At 53.5% G+C, this 10577-nt stretch overlaps 1 protein-coding gene across 1 annotated transcript in view; it reads left to right on the forward strand.

The window, feature by feature from the left end:
* Stab1 (stabilin 1) overlaps nucleotides 1–10577 on the forward strand; it is a 31871-nt gene that overhangs the window by 5329 nt on the left and 15965 nt on the right. The window contains exons 2-25 of the mRNA XM_008851784.3: nucleotides 1230–1366; nucleotides 1677–1792; nucleotides 2010–2095; nucleotides 2161–2230; nucleotides 2606–2701; nucleotides 2970–3080; nucleotides 3301–3497; nucleotides 3743–3873; nucleotides 4033–4160; nucleotides 4416–4513; nucleotides 4707–4841; nucleotides 4968–5108; nucleotides 5270–5332; nucleotides 5582–5695; nucleotides 5790–5843; nucleotides 6027–6107; nucleotides 6374–6532; nucleotides 7083–7145; nucleotides 7358–7453; nucleotides 7774–7860; nucleotides 8609–8720; nucleotides 9188–9374; nucleotides 9493–9586; nucleotides 9713–9871. Of these exons, the coding sequence (XP_008850006.1) occupies nucleotides 1230–1366; nucleotides 1677–1792; nucleotides 2010–2095; nucleotides 2161–2230; nucleotides 2606–2701; nucleotides 2970–3080; nucleotides 3301–3497; nucleotides 3743–3873; nucleotides 4033–4160; nucleotides 4416–4513; nucleotides 4707–4841; nucleotides 4968–5108; nucleotides 5270–5332; nucleotides 5582–5695; nucleotides 5790–5843; nucleotides 6027–6107; nucleotides 6374–6532; nucleotides 7083–7145; nucleotides 7358–7453; nucleotides 7774–7860; nucleotides 8609–8720; nucleotides 9188–9374; nucleotides 9493–9586; nucleotides 9713–9871 (2715 nt within the window). The remainder of the gene's footprint in view (nucleotides 1–1229; nucleotides 1367–1676; nucleotides 1793–2009; nucleotides 2096–2160; nucleotides 2231–2605; nucleotides 2702–2969; nucleotides 3081–3300; nucleotides 3498–3742; nucleotides 3874–4032; nucleotides 4161–4415; nucleotides 4514–4706; nucleotides 4842–4967; nucleotides 5109–5269; nucleotides 5333–5581; nucleotides 5696–5789; nucleotides 5844–6026; nucleotides 6108–6373; nucleotides 6533–7082; nucleotides 7146–7357; nucleotides 7454–7773; nucleotides 7861–8608; nucleotides 8721–9187; nucleotides 9375–9492; nucleotides 9587–9712; nucleotides 9872–10577) is intronic.

Raw genomic sequence — 10577 nt, forward strand, 5'->3', positions numbered from 1 at the left:
CCTGCTTCAAAATGACAAAACAAAAAAAAATTCTTTTATTTTATTATTATTTTTTTTACGTGTATGTGTTTTGCCTGCACCCATGCATGCAATACCTATGGAGATCAGAAGAAGGCATAAAATGCCCTGGAACTGGAGTTATGAACAGTTTTTACATGCCGTGTGGGTGCTGGGAACTGAACCCAGGTCCTCTGCAAGAACAACCAGTGCTCTTAAGCTCTGAACCACCTCTCAAGCCCATCCTCTCTAGGGTAGTTTTAATTGACAACTTGCCATAACCTAGAATTGCCTGGGAAAGGAGTTTCAATGAGGGATTATCTAGATCAGATTGGCCTGTAGGCATGTCTGTGGGAGACTGTCTTGATTCTTAATTGGTGTGAGAAGATTCAGGCTATTGTGGGCAGCACCATTCCCTAGGCAGGGGCTCCTGGACTGTATAAATGCAGAGAGCAAGCTGAATGCTAAGAAGCATACATGTGTTTATTTCTCTGTTCTTGATCGTGGATGTGATGTCACTAGCTATTTTAAGTTCCCGTCACCTGACTTCTCTGCCATGATGGATGACTGTAACCTGAAATTATGAGCTAAAATAAACCTTTCCTTCCTTAAGTTGCTTTTGGTCAGGATATTTTATCTCGGCAGCAGAAATAAAGCACCTGGGTCCTCTCTGTTCTCTCAGCTGCCTCCATTGCCTGTCATCACCCAGACCCTGGGTCCCTGTCTGTGGGTAGGGTCTTGGGCTAGGACCAGAGTCAGAGCTTTTTGACCAGTGACTGCCCAGCCCAAGCACACCAGGCCAGACCCTTCTGCTCAGGGCACGATTGGTGCTTGGCTGGAAGCTTGTGCTCTACCCTAGTGTTAGGGATTCGAGGATGGAGTCACTATATTCTTGCAAACAGAGACTTGTCTTTGTATCAGAAAGGCAATAATGAGCTCTAGGCTGTGGATCCAGGTTGCGGGCCTGTGCCACTTTGAGCAAGGGCTACCTGGGCTTCACTTGAGATGGAAATGATTCTCTTGTAGGAAGATTAAAGACAAGAGGGCTTTCAACCTGTGGCTACAAGGACAGGATGTGCCATTAACAACTGACAGGAAGGTTTCTTAGGGCCTTCCCTGACCTTGCTCATTCCCATCAGACAGATGGGAAACTGAGGCCTTGCTCAATCAGCATGGAGTCAGGACTGGAATGGGGTCCAGGCTCCTCACTGTGTGCTCTGCCCATGGCCCAGGTACACTCTAAACGATGTGATGTAAAGACCAAGTTGATCACTCATAAACCCTGTACTCCATGTGCGGCCATCAAGAAGCGGGCATGTCCCCCAGGCTGGCTTCGGTATTTCCCAGAAAAGATATTCCAGGACTGTCGGTATGTGCCGCCCCCCACATCTTGCCCACTTCCAGGAGGGTGGAGGGGATCCAGATGAACCCTACAGGCCTCCAGAGGAGGACTCTGGGGGACACATTTATCCACATACCTGTTGTGCCCTATAGAGTAGTAGGCACAGGTAGGGAAGAGGAAGAGGGTATTTACTGGGCACTTACTGTGAACCAGGCCCTATGCTCAGCTCTGGCCAAGTGGAGGGAAGTGGGATAAGATTCCTGGAATTCAATGTGAGAAGGATGGAGTGAAGGCCCACAGGTACCCCCTACCTGACCTGTCTACCCTGTGTTCCTAGCTATGAGGTAGAGCTGGGAGGCTCTTTGGTGTCCTTAAGTGGCTGCAGCCAGGAGTGCTCGAAGGATGTGGTACAGAAGGCCTGCTGCCCGGGCTACTGGGGATCCCAGTGCTATGGTATGGAGGAGGAGCCCACATTGTTCCCCTCACCCTGCCCCAGCCACCAGCGCCTCATCTGAGAAGCTGCCTGCATCCCCTCAATTTGTTTACCCAGTGACCACTCACGGAGAACTTCTGAAGCATGGGCCACCTAGCCCTGGCTATCTAGGGGAGGGCTCAGAGCTGAGGTGAGGGGAAGGTTCTGGGAATAGAGTTTAGTTCTTGGGATCCACAGAGTGCCCCGGAGGTGCTGAAACCCCATGCAATGGCCACGGGACCTGCCTGGATGGCATGGCTGGAAATGGGACCTGTGTGTGCCAGGTAAGGGCTGGGCAGGGGTGGGATGGGGAGCTTGGAGGAGCCCCACTGACTTAGTACATTCACAGGAAAACTTCAGTGGCTCAGCCTGCCAGGAGTGCAGAGACCCCAAGAGATTTGGGCCTGACTGCCAGTCAGGTGAGCTGGCAGTGCCTCCTGACAGGACCAGCCCCAGCTGTCTCTGCAGACCCCTCCCAACCCCTCACTGCTTTCCTCTGGGAGGATGCTGGCCTTGCTTTCTTCTGCCCCCAGGCTTTTGCACTTGCTGCTCTCAGAAGCCTCTTCCAGGAAGCCCTGCATAATGCCTCTTCACCCCCCACCCCACCCCACCTCTGCTTGCTGCCTACCCTCTCTGAGCTTCCTCCTCAAACTGTGTCCTACATCACAGCACTGGGCTCTCAAGGTTATTCCCGTCAGAGCTACATTATAAACATACAAATGGCAGGAACTTGATGTCCCTGTACGTACCTTGGTGAGGCTGGGGTCCCACTTGTCTCTGTATGTCCCTCTCAGTGTGTAGCTGTGTGCATGGCCTGTGCAGCCATGGGCCACTGGGAAATGGGAGCTGCCTGTGCTTTGCTGGATACACCGGCCCCCGCTGTGACCAAGGTGAGTAATGCTGTCTAGGACAGCAGGTTCTCTGTGATCAGAGCAGGGGAGGTCAACTGGATGAACACAGGGTCTGAGCCTCTGCAGGGCCTCTACCTATAGCCTGTAGCCTGCTAGGGTACAGGGGGTGTCACCCTAGACATCCACCGTCTGGAGGCTCAGAGAGGGGAGGCACCTTTTTGGAGTCACACAGCAAGCAGAACAGAGTGCCTTGTGCTCCTCCCCAGCCCAGGGCTTGGGCCTTCACCATGATCTCTCCTCTGCTCAGAGCTCCAGGTCTGCCAGGACCAGAAATGCCCCCAGAACTCCCAGTGCTCCGCAGAGGCACCCACTTGCAAGTGCCTGCCTGGCTACACCCAGCAGGGCAATATTTGTCTAGGTAAGCCTGTGATCTAGAGGCAGAGGACTCCACCTTGAAGAGCAGAGGGAGTGGGAGGGAAACCTTTGGTCCCAGCACATGCAGTCTGGCCATCTACAGGGAGAGAAACCTGTTCCCAAGAGGAGCAGAGGGCCTGTCTTCTAGGTCTGGGCCACCCTGGAGGAAGCCACGAAGATGAGAAGGCTCCTGGGGCTCAACTCACTCTTTCTCTCCCTGGCAGCTTCTGACCCCTGCCAGCCATCTCCTTGCTCCCCATTGGCCCGATGCTCAGTGAGTTCCAAGGGGCAGGCTCAGTGTCATTGCCCTGAGAACTACCATGGTGATGGGAAGGTGTGTCTGCCCCAGGACCCATGTACCATCAACTTTGGTGGCTGCCCCAGCAACTCCACCTTGTGTCTATACCAGAAGCCAGGCAAGGTGAGCTGGGATATCTGCCTCACAGGCCACCTACTCACTCTGGCTGTGAGACCCCGGGCAAGTCACAGGCCCTCTGAGTACCCCAGGTGTCCTGCTTGTAAGATGTGAGGAGGATGCCAATCCTGTTCTTGGGGGGGGGGGCGAGGCGCGGCAGCAGGACTGTGTGAAGCAAGTATATGAGAGTGGTTCTCCTGAATTCTCACGAATGAATATACTGTTTCCTCCTGCCCCTACCATTTGGCCAGGCCGTCTGCTCATGTCTGCCAGGCCTGTTCAGCATTAATGGCAATGCCTCTGCGGGCTGCTTTGCCCTCTGCCTGCTCCATTCCTGTGACAAGTCAGCCACCTGCCAGCAGACCCCTGATGGGAAGACCAGGTAGGCAAAGGGACCTGAGGGGCAGAGGCACAGAACAAGGAAGGAGGGCTGGGCAGTGCATTCTCCTGTGTACCTTCTTTTAAGACCCTGTAGGGAGGGCTCGGGGAAGACAGGGAAATGTCCTATCCCCTCCCTAACCAGTTCCCCCTTGGTCCTCAGCTGTGTGTGCAAGGACGGTGAGGTGGGGGATGGACGTGCCTGCTATGGACACCTGCTCCACGAGGTGCAGAGGGCCAGTCAAATAGGCCTGGTGCTCCTGAGGCTGAGAATGGCCATTGCCATGTTCGGTGTGTGCCCCCTTGGCCTGCCTGTGATTCTGCCCCTTTGGACCCAGATAGCTTGGAAAGAGGGAGACCTAGTCTCTGCACAGACTCCTGTTTCTTTGTTCAAGGGCTGTAAAAGCAGAATAGGATAGGTGGGGCTAGGATGGGGTGGAAACTGATCCCAGTAATAATGCCCCTTCCCCCTCCCCACACTGGACATCTAGCCCCATCCTCCCAGTGTCTCCCCATTTCCATTCTGACACTCTCCCTACCCCACAGAGCAAGGCTGCCAGGAGATCCTTACCACAGCAGGCCCATTCACCGTGCTGGTGCCATCCATCTTATCCGTCTCCTCTGTCTCCTCCAGGACCATGAATGTGAGCCCTTCCCACCTGAGAGCAGGCCATGGCTTCCCCATCCCTGATGCCGCCCTTGGGACAGTCTTTCTACAGAATCTGGGAACAGAGGCCTAGGGGGCCTTTTTCTCCCTCCATGACTCAGGCAGGGGAGGCACAAAGAGGGGCTGGCCTGCCAGGGCTTACCTAGCACCCTGTTCTTGTGCATCTGCAGGCAACACTGGCCCAGCAGCTCTGCAGACAACATATCATCGCAGGGCAGCACATCCTGGAGAATGTGGGGCCCTCAAATACACGCAGGTGGTGGACACTGGCCGGCCAAGAGATCACTGTCACTTTCAACCACTTGGTATGAGAGGGACCTCAGCCTGGGGGTCAGAGGAATAGCAGGTGTATGACACAGCTGTGATAGTAGGAAGGGTCCTCGGGACAGAGGGCTGGCCTGTGGGGTATAGCCCTGTGTCTGTCTCATTAGAAATATACCTACAAGTACAAAGACCAGCCCCAGCAGACATTCAGCATTCACAGGACCAATTACATAGCAGCCAATGGGGTCTTCCATGTGACCACTGCCTTGCGGTGGCAGCCCCCACCCACGCTACCAGGGGACCCCAAGGTGAGCCAACGCCCTCTTCTTTCTACCATTATGTTGGGGGACATCTAAGCATGCTGAGTCCAGGGATGAGGCTGTTCTGGATTGTGGAGGTTAGGCTCCATCTTCCTGGGCTGAAGTGGCCTCAACCTAACCTGTAGCTATTACACCCTCCCTTTCGACAGAAAACTGTTGGCCAGATCCTTGCTTCTAATGAGGCCTTCAGCCGATTTGAAACTATCCTGGAGGTAAGCTTTGCGGAGGGGGTCCTAGCCAGCTGCACTTCCGAAGCAGAACAGTTCATTGCCCCAGAATCTATCAAACCCCTTTCCTAGAATTCACCCATCACAATCCTGAGGCTCTGGGACAGCATGGACCCATTGCCCATGTCTCCCTCTTAATCAGCACCAGCAGAGTTCTCTGCTGGCCAAGGGTAGCAGGGACCAGGTAGGGCTCTGAGACAGGGAACCACCTAAGCCTGCCTCCTCCTGCCACAGAACTGCGGCCTTCCCTCCATTCTGGATGGACCTGGGCCCTTCACGGTTTTTGCCCCAAGCAATGAGGCTGTGGACAGTCTGCGAGATGGCCGTCTGATCTACCTCTTCACAGCGGTAAGCTCCATGAGAATCTGGGGCTGAGGGTGGGGGTTGCCAGGGCACCACTCTCCCCCATAAACCTCCAGGAACCAACTCCTTTTCCCCTCAGGGCCTTTCCAAGCTGCAGGAGCTGGTACGATACCACATCTATAGTCACGGCCAGGTGAGAGGGCCTCCTCCTTCATATGTCCCCCTGCTGCAGGGACTCCTGCAGAGTTTGATCCTCTTGGGGGTCCCCATTTCTTCTTCCTCTCTTCTTCACTTCTGGGGCCCCAGAGAATCACTGTATATCACCTGGACAGGGTGTGGGTAGTGCCCAACCTAAAACCACTATCTCCTGGCCCAGCTGACAGTTGAGAAGCTCATCTCTAAGGGGCGAGTCCTCACCATGGCCAACCAGGTCCTGGCTGTAAACATCTCTGAGGAGGTAAGATCCAGGAATAGCTGAACAGTGCAGGAGCTGGTGATGGCTGGCTGTCAGCTGGCCTCATTCATGGCTGCCTGTGTGCTCCAAGTCCCATAGTGGTTAGGACACTATACTAAGTGCCCCCAGCCAGGCCCTAGGGAACCAGGCATATCTCCTACAGGTAGGGAGGACTCCCAGGAAGCAAGGTAAAACCACAGCAGACAAAGCACAGCAAGGGCCCTCTGGGGCCTACTGGGCTGGGATGGCACATGGGGTCTGTGCTTCAGGGGCGCATCCTGCTGGGACCTGAGGCCATCCCTGTGAGGAGAGTGGATGTGCTGGCCGCCAATGGTGTGATCCACATGCTGGAGGGCATCCTGCTTCCTCCCACCATCCTGCCCATCTTACCTAAGCACTGTGATGAGGAGCAGTACAAGATTGTCCTGGTGAGCTCTGTACTGTACCTTGACCTCACCCTGTGTCCAGGACCCCTCACTTCTTGCACATGGCAGGTGACTGTCTCCCAAAACAGGCATTATGTTCTGTTGCTGTAATAGAATACCTGAGACTGGGTAATTTACAGAGAAAGAGATTTATTTTGGCTCACAGTTCTGAAAGTCACAGTGCAGTTCAGAGCACAGTGCTGCAGCAGTTTGGCTTCTGCCGAGGGCCTTGTGGGGCCAGGGCAGTAGGTATAGGTGAAGAGACAAGGTGACAGAAGAGGGTCCTAGTCTTGCTCCATCAAAACTTGCTGTGACAATTAGTAGCCCACTCACAGGGGATCCCCTTAATCCCTCCCTACATGAGTGGAGTCTTGTATCCCTAACTGCCTCTTACAGGCCCCATCTCCTTGCAACACTTTCCCTGGCCTCCCTGTGATTGGCTCTTCCTCAACCTTCAGCTCTCTGCTCAGAGCCACTTTCTCAGGGTTGATAAATGTCTCTGATGATGTCTGACCCTCCTTCTTCTCCCTCGGCCCCGCCTTGCCCTATCTAGGGTTCCTGTGTGGACTGCCATGCCTTGAACGCCAGTACATGTCCCCCTAGTAGTGTGAAGCTGGTGAGCACCCTTACCCCAGCTCTCAGGTCTTCCTCTTGTCAGTCCCCCAAACCTACCCAGGCTGTAGTGGGGAATAGGGCTTGGGAGACTGGACCACACTTGGTTCAACACTTCCTAGCCCTGCTAAGGGTGGGAGCATTGAGCTAGGCTGTCTGGCAAAGGGGCTGGCCCTGCACCCCCTCTGTTGACTGGTCTTGCCTGGCATGCTGTAGGACATCTTCCCCAAGGAGTGTGTCTACACTCATGATCCAGATGGGCTGAATATGCTGAAGAAGGGCTGTGCCCACCACTGCAACCAGACCATCACAGTGAGCCTGGGCGGGTGGGCATGTGCTCCCTGGACACTTCTTGTTTGGAGTTCCCAAGTTTTGTATCTGTTTGTTTTGGTTTGGTTTGGTTGGGGTTTTTTTTAGTGGCATTTCTGGGAATAGAACCCAGGACCTCCATATGGTAGGCAAGCACTCTGCCTAGTACTACTCCCCTAGCCCTATGCCACATCCTAATGGTGGAGGAGGTGCCACTGAGGGTCTCTACCCATTCCCATGCTCTAGAGATGGAGTCAAGAAGACGTACCCCGGGTAGGGGTTGGCATGCCTGGAAGGTACAGGGAGTGCTCTGTCTCTTACAGAAACGAGGCTGTTGCAAAGGATTTTTTGGGCCTGACTGTGCACAGTGTCCTGGGGGCTTTACTAACCCCTGCTATGGCAAAGGCAATGTGAGTTGCCCCCCCCCCCGCCAAGGTGTGAGGAAGGTGGGTGGGTGCCTTCCCTAGCTGGCAGTATACATCAGAACTAGGCCTTCTTTCTCTTGGCTCAGCTTCCCCACTTCCAAATGGAAGTTGGACCAAATTATTTTGTTAGAAATAATTACTTTTGGGGCATACTTACTGCTGGGATTGAAGATATGGCTCAGTGGTTAAGAGCACTGGCTGCCCTTGCAGAGGACCTGGTTCAGTTCCCAGCACCCATATGGCAGCTAACAACTTTCTGTAACTCCAGTTCCAGGGGATTCAATGCCCTCTTCCAGCTTCCACAGGCATTGCATGACACAGATGCAATACATACTTACATACATGCATGCAAAATACTCATACACATAAAATAGAAATAAATACATTTTTAAAATTAAAAAGAAAGATTACGTTGATAGATTTATTTTTGCATCTGTTTTCTAAGCAACTACCTGCCAGTATCCTTTAGCATTCTGTGCTTCCCACTTTGTGGCGTCAGTGCTAGTTTAGCACCTGCTGTGGAAGAATGCAGGACTTAATGTATTTCTGGGTTACGTGTGAAACCTCCAGGGCCAGGTGCCTTTTAGTGGCTACTCTGGAGGAATCAGTGGCTTTGGAAGTCCCTTCCAGGGTGAGGTCTCAGGAGCCCAGAACCAACCAAGGAGGGAGGTGCTAGGAGAGGGGATGTGGTGAACCATTTCTGTGGTTGATCCTGTTTCCTGCCATCTTCCAGTGCAGTGATGGGATCCAGGGCAATGGGGCTTGCCTCTGCTTCCCAGACTACAAGGGCATTGCCTGCCATATCTGCGCCAACCCTAACAAGCATGGAGAACAGTGCCAGGAAGGTGAGTGGTCCTGGCCCAGGCTACCTCCCTGGAGAAAGTAGTTCTAGAAAGGGCTGGGGCTCCCAGGAAGGGGAACACAGTCTGAAAAGGAATGAGGTAGGCCAGAGGGAGTAGAGCCAGATTAGGGAACAGATGGATGCTGTCTTCTTCACCCATGCCAGGAAATTCCCTTCCTGTGTTTGAATCTAAAGCAAGTAGGAGTTAGACAAGATACATTGGAGACTTCCTGTTGGTAGTATTAGGGGCAGAAAAGCTAGAATGGTGTGACTAAAAGCCCCAAATACACCCCTTACAATATATACGCCTGTTCATCGAGTTTGGAATGACCTCTGATTTGGGGACCCTGAAGTGAAGTCTATTAGAGCTGCCCATTGCCAGTCCCCACCCTTACTTTATAAAACCAATCCTGGTTCCCAACCAGCCCTGCTTCCTGCCTCAGTTTCTTTGCTGTCCTCCCCTACCTACAGACTGTGGCTGTGTCCATGGCCTCTGTGACAACCGTCCAGGCAGTGGGGGTGTGTGCCAGCATGGCACATGTGCTCCTGGCTTCCGAGGCCGCTTCTGCAATGAGTCCATGGCAGACTGTGGACCCACAGGGCTGGCCCAGCTCTGTCACCTGCATGCTCGCTGCATCAGTCAGGAGGGTGTTGCCAGGTGAGGCCTCTGGCCTGCTCTATACACTGCCTGTAATCACACTGCCTGTAATCACACTGCCTGTTCAGCCTCCAGCCTCTTCCCCAGACTCAAGTGGGCCTCTCCTTCCCTGCCCCAGGTGTGTCTGCCTTGATGGTTTTGAAGGTGATGGCTACTCCTGCACACGCAGCAATCCCTGCTCCCACCCAGACCGCGGTGGCTGTTCAGAGAACGTTAGTTCCCTCTTACTCTTTCCCTGAAGTTCTGACTCAGCGATGGGGATAGGGCTCTTTGGTTTCCACCTACAGCCCTATGCCCCTGAGTCCCACTTATTCATAACTTATTCATAACTTGTACAGGCTGAGTGTGTCCCTGGGGACCTGGGCACCCACCAGTGCATTTGCCACAAAGGCTGGAGTGGAGATGGCCGCATCTGCATGGCCATTGATAAGTGTGGGCTAGACACTCGAGGTGGCTGTCATGCTGATGCTCTCTGCAGCTATGTGGGCCCTGGACAGGTGAGGCACAGAAGGGTGGCTGGGCATTTGCCCCTAGCCCATCTGACTCCAGGAACATCCATTCCAAGCTCAAGCTCAGGGTCTAGACCCACAGATGCAAATGAGGCTTGTGTATCCTGGAACTTGTCCATTTATGCACTCACTGCATTCCCGTGTGTAATCAAGTACCTGTTATGGAGGTCTCTATCCTGGACTGGGAGAGCGTGATACTGAGCCAGACAGGAGGAAACCCTGCCTGTGGAAGTGATTTCCCCAAATCTGTAGATTCACAGAAACTTGTCTCCAGAACGCTGCACTTTCACATGAATATTATAGGATCTTAGAACCCAGAGCCTCCATGGAAAGCATTTTGGGGTTAGTGAACCCGAGTACTGGCAGATGTTGAAGAATTTCTAATGTAGCATCAGGAGGCTGGGCTTGGTGGTTCTGAATCGCCTCTGCACGGCCCTGGCTTGTGCAAGGTCCAATGGGGTCCCCTGTCCTCCCAATTCTATGGCGGCCTCTGGGCCAGCAGCCTATGGGGTGTTGACAATAGGAACTTGGGTGAGTATAAGGTCTAAAGCTCTGAACCCCATCCAGAACCTTGAAACAGAACTGCCAGGAGTGGGTGAGCACCTGTAATTCTAGTACTCAGGTTTGAGACCAGCCTGATCTATATAGCATGAAAGTAAAAGGAAGGAAGAGAAAGGAAGAAAAGTAAAGAAAG

The sequence above is a fragment of the Nannospalax galili genome, unplaced genomic scaffold (genome assembly GCF_000622305.1).
Source record: "Nannospalax galili isolate Female #2095 unplaced genomic scaffold, S.galili_v1.0 scaffold485, whole genome shotgun sequence".
Classification (NCBI taxonomy): Eukaryota; Metazoa; Chordata; class Mammalia; order Rodentia; family Spalacidae; genus Nannospalax; species Nannospalax galili.